Source organism: Patagioenas fasciata, chromosome 5 (genome assembly GCF_037038585.1).
Source record: "Patagioenas fasciata isolate bPatFas1 chromosome 5, bPatFas1.hap1, whole genome shotgun sequence".
NCBI lineage: Eukaryota > Metazoa > Chordata > Aves > Columbiformes > Columbidae > Patagioenas > Patagioenas fasciata.
Window position 1 is genome coordinate 69,131,253 of NC_092524.1, and position 25,167 is coordinate 69,156,419.

General features: G+C 44.8%; 1 protein-coding gene across 1 annotated transcript in view; it reads left to right on the plus strand.

Annotated features, from left to right (window-relative positions):
• The window catches only part of SOS2 (SOS Ras/Rho guanine nucleotide exchange factor 2), a 55,757-nt gene that overhangs the window by 14,531 nt on the left and 16,059 nt on the right, over positions 1–25,167 (plus strand). Inside the window, exons 4-12 of the mRNA XM_065839311.2 lie at positions 5,294–5,458; positions 6,120–6,323; positions 7,827–7,970; positions 12,022–12,132; positions 14,323–14,421; positions 18,111–18,238; positions 18,604–19,259; positions 22,063–22,144; positions 23,738–23,860. Of these exons, the coding sequence (XP_065695383.1) occupies positions 5,294–5,458; positions 6,120–6,323; positions 7,827–7,970; positions 12,022–12,132; positions 14,323–14,421; positions 18,111–18,238; positions 18,604–19,259; positions 22,063–22,144; positions 23,738–23,860 (1,712 nt within the window). The remainder of the gene's footprint in view (positions 1–5,293; positions 5,459–6,119; positions 6,324–7,826; positions 7,971–12,021; positions 12,133–14,322; positions 14,422–18,110; positions 18,239–18,603; positions 19,260–22,062; positions 22,145–23,737; positions 23,861–25,167) is intronic.

Sequence of the window (25,167 nt, forward strand, 5' to 3'; positions counted from 1 at the left end):
AAGGGTCACCATAGAACAGGATGAGTATGTTGTATTACGTAATAAATGTAGGTCCTTAAATTCATCATGTTCTAGACGTTAGTGTGTTATATACTACTCTGCTTTGAAACATGCCTAGTTCGTTTTTAACATAAATAAAGCCCAAACAAACTCAAATACCTTACCTACTTCAGCAGCTCTGTTTTGGTGCCTTTATTTGTTTCAAAATGCTGTAGAAACCAAAATAGAAGAGAGAACAAGTAGATCCTGTTCTTTGTATACTGTCAACTAAGATGTGTGTCAGTGTCCTTTCAGTTACTGTTGAATGTCACTGGTGCCTTGGGTTTAAAATCACGAGCTCTGCAAAGGCGTAAAAAGGACCTAATAAAAGACTTTATTGTTGGTGGTTTTGAGGAGAGTGGCCATCTCAATTTTTAGACGTCACGTTAATTATAACAGGTCGTTGTGACAGGAATTCTTACACGGCTTTGATTCAGCAGCAGTTTAGGGTTTATTCATCCTTTGTGGTGAGTTACACGGGTAGGTTTTATAATTACTAATAGCACTTAATCATCAGCCAGTTTAACAGTAATTCAATGAAATTTGTTACAATCAAAATAGCAACTTAGTTAAAGGTTAGTAAAGGTAAGGCCCAGGCTAAACTTGCAGCAGGGTTTTAACTGAAACACACAGACACAAAAAAGGTAAATTAAAACACACACAAGTGAAGAGACAGACAAGACAGTTCCACAGTTAAGCTGCACAGCTGTGCACAGGCGGGATAACCTGTGGAGTAGTAGCAGTGGTAGGAATCGGGGAAACATGAAATTGCATCCTGCCCTATGTAGTAAATTCTGCACCGTACGTGTGTGTCAGCCATGGGTGCGGGATGGACTGGAGTTCCCATGTTGATGAGGGCAAATAAAGGCAGTGAGGGTCTGCACCCCATGCGTCGCATGCGTTGGCGCGTGAACAGAGTTGGGTTTGTGCTGGTGATGATGGCTCTGGTGAGCAAAATCCTGAGATGAACCCGATCTCCGGGAGCTGCGCTGGTATCGTACCCAGTACCGGACCTGCACAGGAACAGCAATGCAAGTCTCGGTGGGGTTTTCTGGATGGGTTACCCCTTAGAGGCCCAACTTGTTTAACTGCTGGGACTACAGACAAAAGTTCCTTTTCCCACTCGGGGTGTCTCTGTTCTGTCCCAGTCACTGCTGTTGTGCTGAATAGTAAAGATCTCTTTGGTCCATTAGGGCCGGTTTGAAACAGGTGACAGTGAGTACCATGTTCAACACTGCCGCATTTGACTGTAATAAGGTTGTCAGGGTACACTGGTCCTGGTGACTGATAACGTTTTTATTTCCTGTGTTAGGGTTTTGACCGCCTCTTCAAACTGGTGAAGATGGGGAAGGGGCTGGAGCACAAGTGTGATGGGAGCGGCTGAGGGACCTGGGGGGTTCAGCTGGAGAACAGGAGCTGAGGGGAGACCTTCTGATCTCTGCACTGCCTGAAAGGAGCTTGGAGCCAGGGGGGTCGGGCTCTGCTCCCCAGGAACAAGCGCCAGGAGCAGAGGAAACGGCCTCAAGTTGCACCAGGGGAGGTTGAGGTTGGATGTGGGGAACAATTTCTTCCCCAAAGGGTTGTGGGGCATTGGAACAGGCTGCCCAGGGCAGTGCTGGAGTCACCATCCCTGGAGGGTTGGACAGACGGACATGAGGTTCTCAGGACATGGGGCAGGGACAGGGGTGGGTTATGGTTGGACTCAGTGATCTTGAGGGTCTTTTCCAACCAAAATGATTCTATGATTCATGTTCTGCTTTCCATTTCCAGAGTATTCCCTTTCGTAAAAGCCAATACGGTGGGTAAGCAATGATAGACAATGCAGGTTACCTGTTTTCTCCAGTATCCTAAAGTACCCGTAAATTGTAATTCTTTTCTAGATTAGATTTGTGGTTCTGTTTTGCTCAGGGTGGCTGGTGGAACCACAGCACTACCTGCAATCCACCAAGTGCCTAAAGATTTTGACATCCTTCAGGTGGAATTTCGCTTTCTTTGCTGTCTGGGTCACACACTCAGCTGTGTTAGTATTGGGATTTGTTCTCCTGTGTCTATTAGAAATGTTACTAATTTCCATCAAGGACCAACTGGAATTAAATCTAAGGACCTCTTTCATTAGCCACTGGTACGTGTGCACTCACCGGACGGACAGACCCCATCGTTGTCCTGCTTTCTATGTTTTTTGGTCTCGTATTTTGCAGTTCGTTTCCAAGGAAGGGGAAAGGGCCATCACATTTTCTCTGAGCGGCGATTGCACCAGAGCACTTGGGACACGCTCTCCCCTTTTGCCATCGTGGCGATTTTGGCACACTTGAATTAGATTTAGGATTACGCTCATAGGCTCACTGTGAATGGCGGCTTTAGGAAGGCCTGATGCTGAGGCTTTTCTCCATAGTTCATTTATTCTTCCTGGACAATTGTCGATTAGTGGGCTCCGGTCCTTGAGGGTCACTCTGGGGTGTTTGTTTAACCTGTCTAACATTTTTATTTGTTGTTTTTTGTTCCACTGGTTATATCATCCCATCCCATTTCTCATCCATAATTTATCGTGTCGTGGGTTAATTCTCCCCAGGTGCGGAGATGTCTTAATGCTCTTGGTGCGGCATCGCCATCAGCCTCTATGGCTAAAAGAGCATTATGTTCAGTATCTCTTTTAATTTCCTCTCAGTTTGCAGTGAGGTAAGGTTTCAGAGCAGCTGGGGCTCCACTGATTAATGGGTTTGCGTGGCAAAGTCTATGGTTTTTGGGATAGGAATGTCATGTGTACAGGCTGCTCTCATCACTGCAGCCGAGAGCTCATCTAAAGATTTTATAGGTATGACGAATGGTTCTCCTCCCTCCAGTGCATCTGTTCCTATAGCCCAGTTACGCCACTCTGCTGGTTATTGAATGGGGGGCGTTTGGGGAGTTGAGTCCCCACAACCCCTTTGGTTCATCCCCACTTACTAAAATCCTGGCCCCGGCGGTTAAGCAAACACACATAAAAATTCCGTTTTGGTTTCTCTGGTCTTACGGCTGCAGCGTTTTTGTAAATTGACCGTGTGAATCAGATGGAGGGGGGGTGTTTTTCTAGTGCTGACTCCAGCTCCACCCCATAGTTTCTTCCAATTCTGTAATTCAGCGTATGGGGGAGACTCAGGTGAGCAGGGGGTCGCCTCTGTCTGGGATAGGCTTGAATCTTTGCAAACGTTCCTACCCCAATCCTCAGGGAATGCCATTAGTTTTCTAATTTGAACTATGTTTTGAATCATTTCAACATTTTCTCCTAATTTTTGTATTTTTAAATGGGCTCCCTGAAGTTGTTTTTGCACTTGTTCTCCCTCAAAGACAGTGACAGCTCAGTGGCTTTACATCCCTCCATTTCATCTTTTTTGTTTAATACTTTTCCTGATACATTCCTTCTAAACACGTTCCTGGTGTTTTACAAATTACACCTTTCTGTTTTCCATCCTTAGTTGAACCCCCCCCAGCATTTTGCTGCTTCTCTAATGCTTCCCAGTCAGACCAATTATTTCACACCCTGTCTTTTGGAAAACTGGGCTTTGGGATGATCCTGTGCTTTTGTAAGTCATTTGTGCCACAACTTGCCATCCTATCCCTGATTCCAGTTTGTCATGAAAATAATTCTTACACAGCTTCGATTTAGCAGCAATTTAGAACTTAGTGATACTTTGTGGTAAGTTACAAGGTTGGGTTGTGTAATTACTCATAGCACTTAATTATCAGCCAATTTAACAGAGCCATTCAAGGATATTTGTTATAATCAATCAAAATAGCAATGGAGTTAAAGATTTGTAAATGGCAAGGTTCACACTAAACTTATAGCGGGGTTTCCTTAACTAAAACACACAAGAAGGGTAAATTAAAACGCACAATCAGAGGAATAGACACTTGTAAAATGAAATTGCACACAAAGGTTAACCTACAATTAGAATTTCCCTTTAGTGGGTTTTATAAATGACTCACTTTGACGTGTCGGCATCCAGCAGCGGTTGATCATCGGGCCACGCAAAATTAGGCCTTTGGGTCCTCACAAAATCACCCGTAGCTGATCCAGGAGAGCTCAATGGGCATCACATAGGACCAGGATCGCTGTTTATAGGGTTGCGAGACCGTTGGCTTTAGTCAGGGTTTTTCCACGCAGGATGAGGGAATATTTTGGTGTTTCCCATCATTTCTCCACCCCCAGAATGTTTCAGATCATATAGTTCTGGTACCGACCCGGGTGGCTGGAGTGCCAGGAGTGACGATGACAATAAACCAGGGTTAAATCACTGATGTTTAATTCAATCTGATTCAAACACTGCTCTTTTTTGCTGTTTCTTTTCACTGTTGATTTTGCTTTTCATTCATAGCTTCAAAAATGCTTTTCTCCAGTGGTAGCGTTGTGGCACCAGTTGCATTAAGAAAACATTATTCAAGCATAAGCAGAAACTAAAGCACTTTTTGAGGTGTAATCACTGTTCTTATACACAATGTCCTCGTTTCTGAGGGTTAATAAGAGCAGAAGAGATGTTAGGGAAGAAAACAGCATTAAATAAGACCTTCCTAGACAACACTGGCTTTTTTAAGTCAAGTCTTGCTTAGGAGCGTGTGGACATAGGTACAGAATCTGATTTTAGAAGATGCGTTGAAATACAACAAGAACAAGACCACGTTATTCAAATGCTTGGATTTACCTGCACTTATTCTTAATGATCCTGCCCCAAATAAGAAGCTACGTGGTGCATGTTCTGCAGAACACCCAGCATGTGTTACAATAAGAATGTGCAATATTCAGCCTGTTTTTCCTCTGTTCAGACTTTAATCATTAAAGTTGAATTATTTTATGTGACGGAAGGATGCAGACAGCTTAGCTTCTCAGCCAAATGTAAAGAATGGACTAACATGGATCACAGTACATACCAGGTTGAACACACAGTGTGTAGTTTCATGAAAGACAACTTCTTCCATCAAGAACAATTTAAAATAAAGTGTATTGAGGTTTTTTTTCTGGAGAGTCCAGACTTACCCAAATTTGTGCAGCTTTTCATCTGTCAGTATATGGCAAAGTAGCACAAGGAGCTATTTGCAAACATTTCCTCTGGGGCAGCTGGTCAAACTTCATTTGATGTCCTTTGCCCTGCCTGGTACGCTACTGTAAATTATCAACACAGCCAGATGAATTTCAGCAGAAAACTCAATGTGTTCATTGTCATTCCAAGTGAATTTTTGGAATAAATAGCTTGTTTTTTCCCCTCTTATTTTCAATTTGCAGGAGGTCCTGGGGTACAAGGTGGATTACCACGTCTCTCTGTATATCGTGGCTGTCTTGGAATACATCTCAGCTGACATTTTAAAGCTGGCTGGAAACTATGTTTTCAACATCAGGCACTTTGAGATCTCCCAGCAGGACATTAAAGTATCAATGTGTGCTGATAAGGTAAGGAGGGGGCATTACAAGAATTCACAGATACAAAGGTAGATAATACCAGAGGTGATTTTTGAATTTATGTTTAGAAGATCAAGTGGGATAGGAGGGAGAGACTGGTTTTATTCAAATATAGAAGCTTCTCCTTATTCATGCCTGACCTGTCACAAGTAAAGACCTAAGTTTAAGTTGAGCTTATTCAGTTTTGAAACAGTGGTAGCGCTTACAAAACAATGTAAGGATAGAAAATTATCTTGTCCTTTATTTCCCAGCTTACTGCCCTCCTGGTGTCGCATTGTCATTACAGCTCTTTCCTTCTTTTATAATACAGAAAAGATACTTAGTTTTCATCCTTATAAAAAGGAGAAACATTTTTGTGTGATTTCATCTGTATCAGGAGGGTTTTGTCAAAGGCTGCTGCAAGATGCTTTGTTTTCAGAGTTGGTTCTGCATGAATTGTGACTTGTTTTCTAGGTTTTACTGACTTATAAAGGAGAAAATGGCTTTGGCAAGTGATCCAGCCTTCTGCTGCCAAAGTTTAAATGTTACTCCCTTGTGAAAGTGATCACAGAAAGTATTGTATTAAAAACTCAAAGGATTTCTCTGAAATAGCCGAGCTTGAGCCAAGTGTAAAAATCAGGCTCGCATATAACGTTTTCTGTTTCTTTGCTAGGTTTTGATGGATATGTTTGATCAGGATGACATTGGGTTGGTTTCTCTCTGCGAAGACGAACCCTCTTCTTCGGGGGAACTCAACTACTATGACCTAGTGAGAAACGAAATAGCAGAAGAAAGGCAATATCTGCGGGAGCTGAATCTGATCATCAAAGTATTTCGGGAGGCTTTCCTATCAAACCGAAAATTGTTCACACCTAATGTAAGTCCTTTAATAGGTTATTGATGCGTAACATTAATTGCTGTGCTAGCAGCCATAACGTATCAATATCACATTCACCGCGTTGGAGGTAAAATTAAACTTGATTTGTTGCATGTCTGTGTGTAACGAGTGTTGACTGTATATGAAATAAAACGGAGGAATCGACGTTAATAGCATGAGAGTGCTTAATGGATGCGATTCCCTGTCAGATGGCAGCAATAACTGGAGTCCTTTGCTCATATAGGTGATAGTTACACTTTTGCTTAACACAGAGATTGGCAGTTGTCTGCCTGCACGGAGATAAATGCTGAACTGGTATTTGAAGTCTGCCCCAGGGCACCTCTGTCTGCAGAACCTGCCAGGGAAACAGCCCTCGGCTCTGGATTCTCTGGGAAGGGAATCTCTATTTGATCAGCGATTGAAATATTTGATTGAAATTATATGTGTGGCAAATTCTGGTTTTGGGATGCTGGAACCTAAAAAGAGGAGCACAGCTCTTCTAAGAGAAGCAGCGATAATGAGAGATGAGTGAAGCTTTGCTGTGGGAGGAAGGAGGAGGGACCAGGCCAGCAGAACCTGAACTGGGATTCGCAGGTGGTACCCGCGGGTTGAGGAGAGGGAGCAGGAGGCATCGGATATTGGGAAACATTCCTGAATGGAAAGGGTTGTGAAGTGGTGGGACAGGCTGCCCAGGGCAGTGCTGGAGTCACCATCCCTGGAGGGTTGGACAGACGGACAGAGGTTCTCAGGACATGGGGCAGGGACAGGGGTGGGTTATGGTTGGACTCAATGAGGGTCTTTTCCAACTAGAATGTTTCTATGATTCATCTTACAGCTGGGTCTGGAGGTTCCTCACTGACTGATAGGAGAATTGTGCAAACATAGGGACAATGTTGAAACAAAGAGGATGGGAGAAGAAGGGAGCGATATTTTGGAGCTGGGGAGTATTCTTATATGAGAATGGGTGTGAGAAACGTTGAGGCTGCTCGTTGGCACAAAGCGGTTGCCGTGGTCCTGGCAGGAGGTCGCACAAGCTCGGCAGCGTTGGGTTGGGGCAGAGAAGGCTCAAGAATCGCCTTTCAGAATGGAAATAGCAGTCATGGGAAGGGGCTGCCTCCTTCTACATGGATTTGAAAAATGTAAAACCATTTGGAGAAGGAAGCTGCCGATTCCTCCTCCATGCCCAGGGAGTGTTCTGCCAACGTAGCCACGTGGCTGCTTGAGTTTTACCTGTGGTTTAGAGGGTCTGACTTGGAGCTGCTTTATATCGCCTCATTTCCCTTGTGTCCTGAGAGACAAGAATCAAACCTCACTGGGGGGAGCATTGGGCAAGGCGGGATGTGCCCGGGCAGGCCTGCAGCGCGGGGAACGCCACGTCATTTCATTGTCTTCCTTGTCTTTTATTGGCTCCTCTTGGTTCAGGCTTCACCAAAAACGCTCCGATATTTACATAAGCAAAATAAACTATTCTAAACACTACTAAGATGCGTTTTATGTTTGCAGGATATCGATGTGATATTTAGCAACATTTCGGATATTCATGAGCTGACAGTGAAGCTTTTAGGATTGATCGAGGATACTGTCGAAATGACTGATGAAAGTAGTCCCCATCCTCTGGCTGGCAGCTGCTTCGAGGATCTGGCAGAGGTATGGCGCTTTGGTGCTTTCTTGTGTTTGTGCGGGTTTTTAAGTCACTTGGGGTCATGTCTCTATCTCTGATAAGTTTGCAGTTGTAAAATGTCCTTTTAATAAGCTCTGAACGGAGATCTTCCCTACCCATGCTTTAGTAGGTAAGCTAAAGCGTGTTTTCTACCCATCACAGGATCACTATCGAGCAGGTAACTAGAATCTTAATTTCAGAGTGAGAATTAATTGCTACGGTCCTGTAGGGATGTGGATTTGAAAACTACCTGGGGCTGCCTGTTGAGAGAACGTGGTGCTGCCATTTCTCTGGGCATCGATTTTTGTCGCAGAAATCACAGCAGTGGGACATAGATCTGCAAGAGGAGCGACTTGTGCTACTCTGGACTGTGACCTCACTCAAACAAGACATGTTCTTAATCTGGGCAGATGCCACTCACTTACCAATACCCTATAAAGATAAAGTTTGCATGGTGTTACTTCACCAAACCCATCATGTGACAATATCAGTAGGAAAGTCCACTTGACTAGGTCCGAGTTCTTCAGTTGTTAAAGCATAATTATTATTATCATGATAAGGAGAAGCATTTGAGCAATGATTTCAAGCAAGTAGCTGTTATATTACCACTGAACAAAAGGACTATCCTGGGAAACAGAAATATCTCCGTTTATTGCCAAAGCCACTCTTAGGCATCCTGTGCTTTAATTGGGAACAAATCCCCTTCAACAAGTAAAAATCTCACTTGATTTCCATTCACTGAAAAATGCAGATGAAAAACAAATTACTCTTCAAACCTTCTTTTTATTCTTTTAAGTTTGAACTTAATAATTCAATTAATATGGAACAAGACCTACTTAATAACTACGCTGTTCATTTGATCGTCTCGCATGTTGAGAGCGTCTCTCTGTGAATATTTGCAAAAGGGATCGTTAAATAGAGATAAAGTGAAGTGTTTATTTGCTCTGCCTATCTTACCGCCAGGTTTGTTCCCTTAGTGTTGCCATTATAAAGGTCCTTCAATTTATTTGGAAGGATAATTAAAAACCAAACAGCCCTTGAAAGCTGGAATCTTCCTGCTTTGGCTGGACAGGTTCTCTGGAAGCTTTAAGCAGAAATGTTGCTGTGGTTTTGAGATAATGAGGTATGGGGCAAATAAAACATTTCTTTCCTGGTGTGGAGGCAATTTGAAAACTTGCTGCCTGACACATGTGAGTGGGAGACGGATATTTGTTAATGCCTGCTCAAAGAATTGGACTTGGTGGTAACTTTTACAGTTCTAATTACTACTGGATGTTTTCCCGATTGCCCGAGATAATCTCTTTAGGTAATTTAGGTAATAATCTCTTTAGATAATTCAGGCAGTGGGGAGAGCCTCAGAAATGAGGGCAGAGGGTGTCTGTGGCTACTCTGGTTTTCAGAAAGCAGCTCATAAAGCAGGGCAATCATGGGCAGATTGTAAATCTGTTATACTGGTGTTGGTGTTTCCATAGAAGTTTTAGGGATCTGCAAAGTGAAAAAGGGTGGGATGCAGCACTACAGCAAAAGGGGCTGAAAGGTACCAGCACCAATCCAGATAACAGATAATTTACACAGGCATCAAGTTAACGCCTCCCTATTTCATTAACTTGTGCAACGCTGCAAGTGTAAAACACCCTTTTGAATTAGTCTCTCGCAGCAGATGGCTAATGCAGCTTGTTTCAATCTCGTGTTCAAAAAACAAACCCAAAACTTCAAAATACTGATGACAGTCTGAGCGGAAGAAAAAGAAAACACTCCTAAAACGCTGTAAAAAGTTGAAAAAGCACAGAATCAATATGATGTGTTGGTTTGGCTCCGCTAATAGATTTGCGTGCAAGGTTCCGTTCTGAGTTGCAGCCCTGCTCTCTGCTTCTGCTGGAGCAGCCGCCGTGTCTCCCCGCTCCTGGTTGTACTGCAATAGCTCTGGAACCCACACCCACAGCTGAGCTCCCGCTCCTGCGGAGGCCTTTGCTCATTTATTTCTTGGCCGGTATGGCAAAGAGAAACTGTATATGCAGCTTTATTGTCCCCTGTTCTGGATGGTGTCAAATAAACCTCCTGTATTGTGTGCTGATGAAATTTAACAAGGGCAAGTGTAGAGTCTTGCATCTGGGCTGGAACAGCCCCAGGTTCCAGTATAGGTTGGGAAATTACATATTAGAGAGCAGTGTAGGGGAAAGGGACCTGGGGGTCCTGGGGACAGCAGGGTGAGCATGAGCCAGCACTGGGCCCTTGTGGCCAGGAAGGCCAATGGCATCCTCGGGTGTATTACAAGGGGGGTGGTCAGTAGATTGAGAGAGGTCCTCCTTCCCCTCTACTCCGCCCTGGTGAGACCCCATCTGGAATATTGTGTCCAGTTCTGGGCCCCTCAGTTCCAGAAGGACAGGGAACTGCTGGAGAGGGTCCAGTGTAGGGCAACAAAGATGCTGAAGGGAGTGGAGCATCTCCCTTATGAAGAAAGGCTGAGGGAGCTGGGGCTCTTTAGTTTGGAGAAGAGGAGACTGAGGGGTGACCTTATTAATGTTTATAAATATATAAAAGGTGAGTACCACGAGGATGGAGCCAGGCTCTTCTCAGTGGCAAACAATGATAGGACAAGGGGCAATGGGATCAAGCTGGGACACAAGAGGTTCCACTTAAATTTGAGAAAAAACTTCTTCTCAGTGAGGGTGACAGAGCACTGGCCCAGGCTGCCCAGGGAGGTTGTGGAGTCTCCTTCCCTGGAGACATTCAAACCCGCCTGGACACCTTCCTATGCGACCTCTCCTAGGTGTTCCTGCTCCAGCAGGGGGATTGGACTGGATGATCTTTTGAGGTCCCTTCCAATCCCAAACATGCTGTGATACTGTGTGGAGTAAACAAATGAAACAAAACCCAAAAGCCAGGCTGTAAACTGGGTTCATATTCTGCTGAAGAAAACCAGCCTGTTGTTTAGAGACTGTAATAATTTCAGCTGCTGCAAGTGCCAAACCTCCCCCCTTATCCCCGCTCCCAGATCCAATCTAATGTGAACGGACAGATGGTTAGAACCTGATGAGGAGAGCTGGGAGCGATGATTACGATTTGCATGTGCAAAGAGAGCGCAGGTCTGTGTCTCCTCCCCACAAAGACTTAAATCGCAGCTGCCTCATGAGTAAGGTGGGAAATCCCTTGGAACCCCTGCAAATGGAAGAATTCAGGCTTTACCCCAGTGTTCAAATGAACCTTTGTGGTATCTGGTGCTCCCAAATTCTGCAGCCTGTATTCTGACAAGCGGTGAGGTGGAAAGAGGTATGTGCTGATTCCGGCTAACCCGGTGATTCACGAGTGACTCAGCCCCGTGAATGTGCAGAGACTCGGAACAGCCTGACAAGGCTTTGGGGCAGGTGAGCTGTGAGCACTCGTAAACTATTCCTGCAAGAATTCATGTGCGGTCAGGTTTTCATCCCATCCCGCTGTAGCTGATGTGACGGAATCGCAGCCGGATCCTCCATCTGGAATCGTGATTTTTGCACCTGAAACCCTTGGTCGTTAGCACTTTCCTTTGGGACTTTCAGACCAGCTGTTTTGTCCCAAATTGGATATTTTCAGATAAGTGCAAACTCCAGTGCTTATGACTGACCATTCTTAGGTGATGTACCCCAAAATAATGGTGGTACAACAAAGCCTCCTGGTGACAGTCTCCAAAATTCACCTTAAGTCTCACTTTTTATCTGCAATTCTGTCCTTATCGGTAAATCGGAGATAAATTGCCGTTGTTTGTGAGCTGTGGGTGGACTGCAAGCAAGAGCTGCTCTTGGTTCCCGCTGCTTCAATATGACAAAGTTTCTGTTGGTAATAAATACGGTGAGATTGAGGAACGCTGAGAAAACGTTGGGCGCCTTTCAGATTTGGAAGTGAAAAAGATTTGTGGTTTACTGAATATTTGCTTTGCAAATTTGATCTTTTCTTGAAAAGTTCCACTTGTCTATCCGCTTATCAAACAAATGAATGGTACCAGCTAGAACAGAAATATCTTGCATCTTTCATGTATGTATGTAATTCTCTGCTTTTATTTAGGAGCAAGCCTTTGATCCGTATGAAACGTTGTCCCAGGATATTCTCTCTCCACAATTTCATGAGCATTTTAATAACTTAATGGCCAAACCTGCTGTTGCTCTCCACTTCCAGGTGAGTGCAAATGAGAAATGCTGAATTGCTTTCGTTTTTATGTTTCAAAGGTTTGGATTTTGTCAGTAACACTTAACTTTCTAGAGAGGAAGAAAATCCTTAGATTGACCTTTTTTCAGTGTAGGACATTTAGAGTCTGCCTCTCCCTGTGAAAACTGATGTAGCTCTGACCCATCCGTGAGTCTTTTGCAGGTTTTTTTGTCCTCAATCGGAACTCTTGCTTGAGAATAAAGGGCGACCTCTCCTACCTGCCACTTCTATCGCCGTTTTGCCTTTTAATGCCAAACACAGGCATCCAGGCACAATAGTTTCATTTTCTTACATATCCCAGGCTCCTTTGTTCAGCATTGGGGCTGCGACTGGCAGTTTGTCTGGAATCATTTCTTTAATAGGACTATCCAGCGACATCATCTGTGATTTTTTTGGTTGGTTTTTATTCCTTCCTTCCGCCACCGATCTATTAAAGACTTCAGAAGATGGAGCTTGTGTTCAGACGTGCACTTAAGCTGCTGAGCAAGTGTTCGGTCGGTGCCGGTCGCAGCTAAAACCCTTATAGTAGAGCTTAGTTTGTACGGTTTGCTGGGGCAGTTTAAAGCCCAGAGCCCTGTTCCAGATTAAATTGGCAGTGGAGTCGTTTGACAGTGGGTCCGGTCTCCCTCGTGGCTCTCCTCACCACGCAAAGGTTTGGCCTTTCCTAGGGACGTGCCCTCACACTTCTCCAAGGTGTGAAGGTCCAAGCGTGGCCATGGATGTGAATGAGCAGCTGCAGAGCGGTGCAGAAGTCTTAAATGAGAGGGGAGGTCATTTCCAAAAAAGAGAGCGGGTAGTTCGGTCTCTGTTGAATAGTTGTCTTGGGCTGGAAGATGACAGGGGTTTCACCTTCTTTTGGAAAACCTCATCTTACAACCTACTAGTTAACTGCTGGGAGTGGGGAAAGATTTCTAGTTCATTTTCTAGGTCATAAACTTGTGATTCTCGGTTTGTGAGGGAGAGGGCCTACTAGTGTTAATTTCTTCAGCACCTGATGACACCTCCGTGTTTCTGTGGTGTGTTGGCTGTGAATTGGAGCACAATGTACATACTGGTGGGTGTCGTGGTTTAACCCCAGCAGGTAACTGAGGCCCACGCAGCCGCTCACTCACCCCCACTCAGTGTGATGTGGGACAGAATCTGAAGTGTAAAAGCGAGAAAACTCGTGGGTTGAGGTAAAGAGAGTTTAACAGCAAAGCAGAACAAGGGATTCACAGCCGGGCTCCACCACGCAGAACAGTGACTTGGGAAGGCAAATGCCGTAACTCCGAATATGCCCCCGTTCCTCCTTCTCCCCCCGGCTTTATGTACTGAGCACGACATTATATGGTGTGGATTATCCTTTGGGTCCGCAGCCATGTCCTCTCCCAGGTTCTCGTGCACCCCCAGCCCACTCGCTGGTGGGCGGTGTGAGGAGCAGAAAAGGCCTTGACTCAGTGTAATCTGCTCAGCGATAGCAAAAACATCCCTCTTATCAACACTGTTTTCAGCACGAGTCCGAAACACAGCCCCATACCAGCTATTACGAAGAAAATTAACTCTATCCCCACCAAAAGGAGCCCAGCAGGAGAGGACATTGGAGGGACGCTGGTGACGTGTTTGTTACACTGGATGGGATTTCTGGCTGGTCTTGAACATTCCAGTGTTTCCTTTAAATTCCGCTGCGAAGCGTGGCCAACAGTAAAATGTGTTCTTTTGGAAGTGGGTATGAGCTTATACAATGACTTTTGGGTAAATTGGTCCTCTGGCTTTACTACTTTGAGCAAATATCCAGGCCACCCCACAGGTTACCTTTCTAAGGAGGCTGATCGCCGGCATTCTTGGGGGCTAAGGACATTTTCGGAGATACAGACTATGAATTCAAAGCTGTTGATGGAAAATGGCAAGTGCGGTGCCGGGAAAAGGCTGTTTGCAGGTTCTGTTTGCTTGATGTCAGAGTATTTATGTGTCTCAGAATCTTACAAAGAGTCTCATTAGACAAAAACGGTTTTGCGTGTTTTGTCTACCTTACTACTAGGTGTAAGCATAGGGTAATATAGGAGGGACACACTGTGTCTGCCACAACCCTGGTGCTCAGAGCAGTGCTAACCTGAGGGCCTTGTCCGCTCCCGTTCTGAGTATTTCAGTGTAAGTAAAATCCTGTTTCTTTTTCCTTTGCAGTCAACTGCTGAGGGGTTTAAAGAAGCCGTGCGATACGTCCTCCCGCGGCTCATGCTCATCCCAGTCTATCACTGTTTGCACTACTTTGAGTTACTACAGGTAAGTGAAGCCACGCTCTCGTTTCTGCTAAAAACGTTCCTTAATGCAGAGAACCTGAGCTTTTAAATAACCTCTTAGATTTTACTTCTTCTGAAAATGGAAGAGATGGAACCATTGATTTGACACATTAGTATATATCTGAGAAATAAAACAATGTAAAAAGTCTTCAAAAGCATTTGTCACTCTGATATGAACATTTGAAGTAGCTATATTAAGCAAACCTTTATTGAACTTGAGTTCTAAAATAGTTAAAAATGTAAAATATGAATCTTGTTTCTTCTGTCTGAGTTTGGTGTTCGTTTGGCAAAAGCCAAGTGTGGTTCAGGGCAGCGTTCTTGGTCTGCAGCTCAACTGATCTTATTATGGGGTAGAGGAGGCACCTCCTTCCAGCAGAGTCAGAATAATCCATTTGTAATATTCAACTATTTGTCCCAAGTCCTAAATTAAAGAGAGAGAGCAAATTAATACAATTTTTAGTAGCATACCACACTTTCTCCATACAGAGGAGGAATGAAAATACAAACTATTATTTCCTTGTTTTCTCTCTTCTAAGAAATGACATTGATGAAACGTCAGGCTTGATGGAATTCTGACGCAGATGGTAGAAAGGTATTATTGTAGGAGGTTATTTTGGGGGTTTACCATACAGGTTGTCAGTTAGTCTGTATTTATGAGCGATTCTGCCTCTTGAGGCATCACTTATCGTAGAACAACCTCCACCGGTCTGAGCACCGATCACTTGCACATTCTTCATTCTGGTGTGCAAGGAGGTTCAGGTCGGGAGGTATTTCCCTTGGCTATAACAGCTAAAGGCCAAAAAGTAACTTAAGCGTGAGCCTTTTTGCTTGCAAGCGAATGTTTTTGGTGTGAGGTATGAGAGGAGAGGCCAGCGGGCAGCAGCAATGTGACAGCTCAGAGCTGCAATAATCGTTCTTGAATAAGGAAAATAACGTTACCATAGAAAATATTGAAAAAGGCTTAGTTTGGAGCTCTTTGAAGTAGCTGAACATAATGTAAAAAAGTTCCTATTTGCCCCGTTGTGTTGGGAAACTTTAACACTTTTAAGGGCAAGTTAATTGTTAACTAACTGGGAAATACTTTAATTAAACCGGTAAATATCCTGTGGCTATAGCTGACATTTTGAAATAGCAACAGAAACAGCACTTTAGAGTTCTCAGTGTAAAAAGCGATACTAGTGGTGGTGTACAGGTGTGTTCTGTGGTCTTCTTTTCATTTCAAAGGGTTTATTGGTATGAAGGAAGAAAAGGAAACTATGCAACATGGATCTTATGTAGAATACAATACAAAGTTTTCACAAATGAATCTCAAGCCAAAAAATAGCAGTTGTTTTAGGGCCAGGTCTGTAGTTAATATCTGGCACGTATTATCATCATCATCATTATCGTTATTGTTAGTTCAGTCTTGCCTGCATTATGTCTGCTGTGATTTTTTGCATATCCTCATTTAAATCAGTAAAAATAAGGATGATTGCTTTTGACCCGTGAACCACACATCTCCGCTGTATGGATTGCCCATATTTTGTAGCAGAGCTTAAAACCGAGTGGTCTCAATACATTTTAAATCTCTAAGTATTTCTACTGATAATCCAAACTACCCCAATCATCAGCAAACTTTTCTCTCGATTACTGCACTGTTGAGAACACAGACTTTACATTGACGTAGTTTTAATATTTGCTTTTATAAAGCTTATGTTTTTCTAAAGGCATCTTCCAAAAGACAACAAACTGCTCCCAGAACTGAAGGTACCGGTACCTTCGGAGAAACATTTCATGTGCAAAATAGCCTAACTTCTCTTTCTGTGAGGACCAGCGGCATAGGATAATCCTCAGGAACTTCTTAAGATGTTCTTCTTTCACGTTTCAAAGACGTAACTGGATTAGCGACCCGTGTTACGCCGAAGGTCGGGCTAATTAATGAGCCATTGTGTCTTAGAGCCGGGAAGTGGAGAGCGTGAAATTAGAGAAAGGAATCAGGCGCCGCAGCTTCGGGGGAACAGAGACATTGAGCTGATTTTACACACTGCGGAGCCTTTGCTTTTTAGGGAAGCGTTAACACGTGTGCCTGATTGAGCAGAGGTTTGCTTTACGTGTGTTTAAAATTTAAGATTAAATGCTTTCCATGCAAACTGGGTAGGATTTTCTTCAGCAACAGAGAAGGGTGGTTACTATGTATGTTTTAAACCAAGTGATTTGGTTTTGATAGCCTGTGTTAAACCTGGAACGCTGCAAGAGTTTTGAGTCTCTTGGGGGCTCCGAGTCTGCTCATAACTCCCATTAATATCAGGTTAGACATGCACACACTTAAATTTCCCCATATATTTGAAGAATAAAGTCTGGCAGAGAGTGCAAGAACATGTGGTTGTTTCTTTTGTTTCTGACTTGGATAAATACAGCAGGATGCTGCATGAAAGCTAATATATGATGCCTTTTGAAAGTGGCAAATTTTCCTAGTGAAAGCGGTGAAATGTGCCCTTCATACACAAGATTTCTGACTAGAATTAGAATTCGGCCTCGAGTCTTTCCAACCTTAAATGTCTCTGCATAGTGGATAATGATAAACACAGAATCTTTTGTTGGTATCACTTCAGTTGCAGGTTTCAAATTTGAATTTGAATCTGTAGTTTGAAAATATCTTAAATTTACAGCAGCGATCTTTAAAAAGTGGTGTCTTTAGGGATAAGTAAAGTATTTATTCAACGATATTGATATATCCAGTATAAGTTGGGGAATGACCTATTAGAGAGCAGTGTAGGGAAAGGGACCTGGGGGTCCTGGGGACAGCAGGGTGACCATGAGCCAGCACTGGGCCCTTGTGGCCAGGAAGCCAATGGTACCTGGGGTGGGTTAGAAGGGGGTGGTCAGTAGGTCAGAGAGGTTCTCCTGCCCCTCTGCTCTGCCCTGGGGAGACCACACCTGGAATATTGTGTCCAGTTGTGGCCCCTCAGCTCCAGAAGGACAGGGAACTGCTGGAGAGAGTCCAGCGCAGCCACCAAGATGCTGGAGGGAGTGGAGCATCTCCCGTGTGAGGAAAGGCTGAGGGAGCTGGGGCTCTGGAGCTGGACAAGAGGAGACTGAGGGGGGACTCATTCATGGGGATCAATATGGGAAGGGGCAGTGTCAGGAGGATGGAGCCAGGCTCTTCTTGGTGACAAGCAGTGACAGGACAAGGGGTAATGGATTCAAACTGGAACACAAGAGGTTCCACTTAAATTTGAGAAGAAACTTGTTCCTGGTGAGGGTGGCAGAGCCTGGCCCAGGCTGCCCAGGGAGGTTGTGGAGTCTCCTTCTGTGCAGCCATTCAAACCCGCCTGGACACCTTCCTGTGGAACCTCAGCTGGGTGTTCCTGCTCCATGGGGGGATTGCACTGGATGAGCTTTCCAGGGCCCTTCCAACCCCTCACATTCTAGGATTCTGTGAAAAACAATATCTGACAATTAGCACTGGTAAAAGGGTGAAGGGTTTACTTTCTCAACTCCCTCCTGTTGAGTATCTGCCGAGTTTTCCTGAATATCTAACAAATATTTTTAGCTAATTTTGAGTGCACTTCTTGTAATAACTCCAAGTCCCTGAGTACTGCAGGTAACGCATGATGTTTGTCAGCCTTCCTGTCCTTCTGTAAAGTAGTCAAATACGGAAGAAACGTGGTTTTTTTTGTTTTTATGTGGCAGCAATTGCAGGAATGCAGCGAAGACGAGGAGGATCGGGAGTGTCTCAAACAAGCCATCACCGCCCTCCTCAACCTGCAGTGCAGCATGGAGAGAATCTACAGCAAACACTCCCCACGACGGCGCCCGGGGTGAGAACACACAGAACTGGCAGAAAAGGAGATAAATGACGTAGAAGCAACTGTAATTTTGTGTGTCTGTGTGTTAGATAATGTGTGTATTTTCTGTTGAAGGCGTGTCGTTGTGCCTGGTTTTCATTGTGAATGGAGTTGTAGCCCAAAATCTTCATGGTCCACTTCTAGGAATAACGTTGCTATCTTACTCATGCCGTAGCCAAAGCAGCACTTGTGGTTTATTTGGAAGAGTAAACTCGGCTCGGGTGTATTTAGGGCCAAGAAAAAATGATATAAACAATTAATTTAGTTTATTGTTTGAATCTCTTGGAATAGCAAATGTGGAATGTGCCCATCGTGACTTTTTCTCTTATTCATTCAAGGGAGCCTGTCTGTCGCTTCTACAACCGACAAATAAGAAGCAAGCACTTGGCCATCAAGAAAATGAATGAAATCCAGAAAAATATTGATGGCTGGGAAGGCAAAGATATTGGGCAGTGCTGTAACGAATTCATCATGGAAGGTGGCTTGACGAAAATCGGCGCCAAGCACGAGCGCCACATCTTTCTCTTCGATGGCTTGATGATCAGCTGCAAGGCGAATCACGGGCAGTCCCGGCTCCCCGGCTACAGCAACGCCGAGTACAGGCTGAAGGAGAAGATCATCATGAGGAAAATCCAGATCATCGACAAAGACGACACGTCTGAATACAAACACGCTTTCGAACTGGTGTCTAAAGATGAGAACAGCGTGTTATTTGCCGCCAAGTCCGCGGAGGAGAAGGGGAACTGGATGGCGGCGCTGATTTCCCTGCAGTACCGCAGCACGCTGGACAGGATGCTGGACGCCGTGTTGCTGCAAGAAGAAAATGAGCAACCGCTGCGGCTGCCCAGCCCCAGCGTGTATCGCTTCGTGGTGGAAGACTCGGAAGAGAATGTTGTGTTTGAGGACAACTTGCAGAGCAGGAACGGCATTCCCATCATCAAAGGAGGGACGGTTGTGAAGTTAATCGAGCGGTTAACGTACCACATGTATGCAGGTATGCTGGACATTTGTTACGTATGGTTTCTAAGTTCATGCTTGTAGGGGTGGTGAAATCAATCTTTGGGGTTTTTTCTGCGTTAAATGTAAAGCAAGATTAGCAGGAAACAAACCAACCTGTATCTGTTATTAAATCAACTGGCTTTGCTGGCAAAACAGTAAGAAAATCTTGCATATGCAAGCCCTTCACCTCCCTTTATCCCCTTCCCAAAAAATAAATCAGTGGTGTAATAGGAGCCACTGATGTGTTTCCTGAGACCATCGTGGCTAAAGCAGCGGGGCTGGTACAGGCTGGGTGGCTGTGGAGGAAGAAAAAGCTTGGAGGTTATTTATTATACTGCATATTATACTTTTTATACTGTACGATGCCGCTTTGCAAAGTCCCTGGGAGAATGGGATGTACGTCACAGTCGGCGTTCTTCAAACTCTCCTGGGAAATACTGTCTTAAAGACCTAGAAATGAAACCTTGAAGTGCTTACATGACGTGGTAATGTTGATGGAAATTTAGATCTTAGGTTTGGGGTGAAAAGTGTGCACTGAACGGGGATGCACTTGGTGGTTAAGCGAGTCTTTTTGGAAAACTGAGGCCAGATAGCGTGGAGCTGTGTTTAAAATAGGAAAAGATAGCGTTTCCCACATTGAAGGGCAGAATTGATGCAACTACTTGCTGTGCAGGTAATCCTTAGGTGTGTTGTCTGCGGGTCCCAGGTTCCTAAGACGCGATGGGTTCTGGTGGTTTGTGAGCTTGGCTCTTCTGGACAAACCAATGCATTTGAGTCTTGGTCTTGGAGCGTAACATCGGTTTTTGTAGTGCGAGAACTTGCCGCTTTGACCTTGGGGATTTTCAATGCTGGCGTTGCCTCCCAGGTTTCTCTGGGCTTCTTCCAAGCAGCGTTTGGAGCCAAAACTAACAAAATCCTCTCGCTCAGCTTCCACCGGGGCATTTCCATGACTTACCAGCGTGTGGAGGGACTCTCGACAGATCTTCATGGTGCTTTTTTTTTGTATTTAAGTCAATACGTGATGTTTCTTTTTGTAACTGTCAGGTTATTGTAGGTTTGCGTTATTTTCAGGTTAGTTTGAAGCATTCTCTGCATTCCCAGCATGACCCATCATGCCACACTTGATGCCACACATGCCATCAAGTCCCCACTTGACACCAGGAGGGAGCAGTTGCAGAGTTAATAAACTTTTGGATTTAAATCACGAACCGCTATTAGTAGCGCATCGCTCGTATTTTCTATCGAGAATTGCATGTGCAAAAAGAAATCATTTAAAAAATAATATAAAGGAACCTACATGGGTTAGAGAACAGAGTAGCAGCTCCATTTTAAAGGAATTGCAGGCGTCGTTTGCAGAGCAGAGATTCTACCGGGCTGTTTAGGAGGAAGAGGAAGAATTACGCTCAACGTGTCATCAGTGATACTGAGGAGTGAATGTAGATGTGAGGAAACAGGAGAGGCCAGTGCAGGACGGGGCTGCGTTACCGCAGGATGAAAGCGCTGTGACTTTGGGCTTGCAAGTGTATTCCTGTATCTGGATCCCTTAAATGTTGAGCAGCGCTCTGCCGGGGGCGCAAACCTCCTTAAAATCAGCGTTTGCCTTCACCTTATTGGAAGCAATTCACAACCCACATTGAAGACTCTGGTGTAACCTGCCTGTGCCTCATGCTGGCGGATCCCAGGCTATTTACAGCACAGCAAGGAAAAAGAAACTCCATACGACCCCAAATCCACATTTCGGAGTGAGAATATGCACATGCGCTTCTCTAGGTTTGGTTTTCATGTATTTTAGTGTTTGTTTGCTGCCAGGCATCTCTGGAAGCTTTTGGTACTGCTGCTGTTATCCTTGTGAGGGGATCTGCTGCAGGGATGTCAGGATTAGAACCAGATAGAATCGTTTTGGTTGGAAAAGCCCCTCAAGGTCATTGAGTCCAACCATAACCCACCCCTGGCACTGCCCCATGTCCTGAGAACCTCATGTCCGTCTGTCCAACCCTCCAGGGATGGTGACTCCAGCACTGCCCTGGGCAGCCTGTTCCAATGCCCCACAGCCCTTTGGGGAAGAAATTGTTCCCAGATCCAACCTCAACCTCCCCTGGCGCAACTTGAGGCCGTTTCCTCTGCTCCTGGCGCTTGTTCCTGGGGAGCAGAGCCCGACCCCCCTGGCTCCAAGCTCCTTTCAGGCAGTGCAGAGATCAGAAGGCCCTTTGTGGCTCGCAGTGAAGTGATTTACCAGCTTGCTTATCCACCATCTAAAAAAACTCTGTGCAAGAGGGTGGAATTATGATATTAAAGGAACGACATTTTGCCTCTGATACTTCTAACATAGCAGAGTGGGCTCGGTAAAACACACGGTAGCTTGTGGACAGGCCCGTCCCGCGGTGACACCCGTTCCGCGGCGGTGAGGAACAGGTAAGGCGAATGTTCTGTCGGTGCTGTAGGTATTTTTGATGTCACTGGAGCGGACAGTCTAGTTCTGCCGTGTTTCATCTTGACGAAACCAGGGAATAGCTGTGTATTCGGGAGTTGAAGCCGTTCCACGTGCCAGGGCTGCCGACGGCTGTAGGGAGAACACGCTGTGCACCGGGTAAGACTTTGACAGGGGGAAATGCATCGAAGAGCTAAATGAAAATTTCACTAAGAGTATCATTTTGGGTATTTTTCAAATTAGAGTGCTTGACTTACAGCCTTAGAGTATTTTCTGCACTTTAAACTTTCTCTGTATGTGTGTACTTTATTTCTGATATTTTGGAATTGGACAAAAACCACTCCCTCATTTTCTTATTCTGTCTTTGCAGATCCCAATTTTGTACGTACTTTCCTTACCACCTACCGCTCCTTTTGCAAGCCCCAGGAGCTGCTGAGTTTACTGATCGAAAGGTAAGCCATGACCACCCTTTCTCAAGACTTTGAAACACTTTGTGCTCATTTACCGGCTCCTTCCTGCTCGGGTTCTCAGTGGCGTGTGGCACATGTTTTAGTCAAGTTCATAAACCAGTAACTTTTAAAACAGGATGTAAGTTTTTAATGCAAACTTGCATTTTCTTATTATACAGTTCTATAGGTGGCATCAAGCCCAGACAACGTGGTTTCACATTTTTCTTCTGGAGTTATGCGTTCGCTGTTCCTTCTTTCTTCTTCTTTTAGCAGCATCATTTTATCTGAGTATGGCAGTGGCCCTAAAGGCATTTGCTTTGTTAGAGCTGTCTCAATAAGGTGTTGAACAAGTCCTCAGACACACGGAATGATGCAGCATGCCATAGAAATTAGTGCTTCTGCTACTACGATTAAAGAAGTAAAACCAGATACTAGAATTTCTCTCCATTTTCCAAACCAAGACTCTAACAATCCCACGAGTGGACTATCTAGGTGTGAATTCTCAGCCAATTCTTCTACTAAAGTTGTGAGTCCTTGCAAAGCTCTGGTTACACATATATCACCTTTTTCTGCCAACATCATATCCAGGACCATGTTATTTTCCCGCTCAAAACCCACAGCTACTTGATTTCTTGCTTTGTGTTCCATGGGGACCCCTATTGAATTGAAGTAAACTCTGTCATCAAAGGAAAACCCTAAACTCCTTTTTCTGTTGCCCTGATGAATCAGAGTGTTCAAATGCCAGGGTAAAAGGAGTTGCCAATTGAACAATGTCACAGGTACCTTCCCAGTGGGGGATAGAATGGAATGAAGCGTCATCTTCCCACAGTACCACCAAAGATCCACTCAAGAAGCATTTGAGAACATATGAGGACCAACTTCCCGTGTCTCTGCACACCTACTCATGTTCCTAGGAACTTGGTATCATTCCTGCTCCCTTGTGAGAGACAGGCAGTGTGATTTCCAATTATTCCTGAAAATGCCAGGGGAATTTTGATATTTTTCCCTGCAAGGCTGGAAATAATAGGGAGAGAGTACGACACGACTTATTTCCCTGTGCCATAGAGTCTTGGGATAAGGCTAAGATGTACTCCATCCCCTCTCAATCTTAAATTAGTTACCTGAATTAAGTTTTAGCCTCTGCTGTGGGGTGGAAATGTTTTGAACTGCTTAACTTGATGGTGAGAGCGCATTTGAGTAAAGACACCTAAGTCTTGATGCAAATAAGAACAGAAATGTTCTAAGCAGTTTGTTTGAAAGGCGCAGACTCTTCATGTAAACAGCATTTTAATGCGGTGTGATAAAGCTGCTCTTAAGCTTTCTTCTAATCTTCACTTAAACAAGCTAGCAGGTAGTTAAAAACCTTCTATCCTAGTCTAGACATCTTGTGATGAGCAGAGACGTGGCGAATTACCAGGGCGTGTGAGCAGCACGTAGCCAGGGGAGGAGGCAGTTCCAGGCAAACTGGATATTAGATGAGCGCTTGAGTTTCACCACACTGATTTTTTTCCCAAATGCAATTGCTCTTCATGTCCTACATAAAAGGTTTGCGTTTTATCTTAATTGCCATCCGTTTTTTTGGTACTTTGTTCATAGGTTTGAAATCCCGGAGCCGGAGCCTACGGAAGCAGACAGGCTGGCCATCGAGAAAGGGGAGCAGCCCATCAGCGCCGACCTGAAGCGATTCCGCAAGGAATACGTCCAGCCCGTGCAACTCAGGTTTATTTGCTTTTTAAATTGGTTCTGTTAAAGCCAGATTTTAGTTGGGTGATTACACGGTGATCCTGGGGACAGTAATCTCTTGTGGAGACTGCTGTGCTGTCGAGTAAGGACTTATCGCTGTCTGCAACCAGGCTAATATCCCAGACCGTGTTCTCATTAGTCACACTGACTTGTGCTGTTGTTGCAACTGTACTTTGGTTTTCAGCTGCGCTCACCGCCCACAAGAGCGCTGGATGGCGGCTGTGGGTGAGAGACGTAGAGCTGAGCGTGTTTGTGGCCACACTTTGAATGGATTCCTTGTTAGCAGCCCCTGTGAAGATAGTTTCTCTGTTTCCATTTCTTTGCAGTCCTGCTGGTGTTTTACTCCCGTTCGCAGTGCCGTTGGTGCCTCTGCACGCAGACAGGGAGGCTCTTGTCTGTACCACACATCGCGGTGAATCTTCAAGGTCTTGCTGACCAAGCTAACTTGGGCAACAATTAAGTGTTTCTAGTGTGAATGAGGTTAATTGTTTCCCTGATGGGGGACAGGTCAGAAGGAGACACAGATCACAACCAATATTTGCTAGAACAACTTTGATTCGTTAAACTGTTTTTACTAGCGGCATCAAGACGTTAATGGCAGATCACTATGCACAGACTACCCTTAATTATTGCATTATCACAGTCATTCACAATTACCTGTTGGAGCAACAGCAGTTTCCTCAAAGTGGAGGATCACACTGATGTGTCGGTACCTTCGAGTAGAAGGTCACTTAGGAGTCCCATTTTATCGATATTTAGCTGCCACCACCTTCTTGGGTTTAATCCAAGTTACACAAGCTCAGCGTAACCTTGATCCTCGTGTGTGCTCCTTGGCCTTGGACACGTGCGTCAGGCCCTGGTGTTCCGGGTTTATCAGCTCCTGTGGGTCTGGTAGGACCAGCAGCCCCCAGAGTTGCCAGTTCCTGGGAGAGCTCCACACGCTGCCTCTCCACACGGATTCTTCCTCATTTCAGCTTAACTCTTCTGGTTCATTTCTGCATAGGCGCCTGCAGAGCCCCTTTGTAGAAACTCACACAGAATGGGCTTTTGTGGCATAATAAGAGTTGAAATATAGTTTTATTGCTTTTGATGCTGTTTTTTATAGCCTCCTCTGCTTGCTAGGCTGGAAGTTGGTTGGGGACGTCCTCACAGTGCCCCTCACTGTGGCACAAACGCACCTTCCTGCAGCACCACCGACTCCGGAGCTGAGCAGGACAAGTGGTTACCAGCCAACTGGAACCTGCAGAGTAGTTTGAGGCAGAGATTAACCATGTTTGACTAAT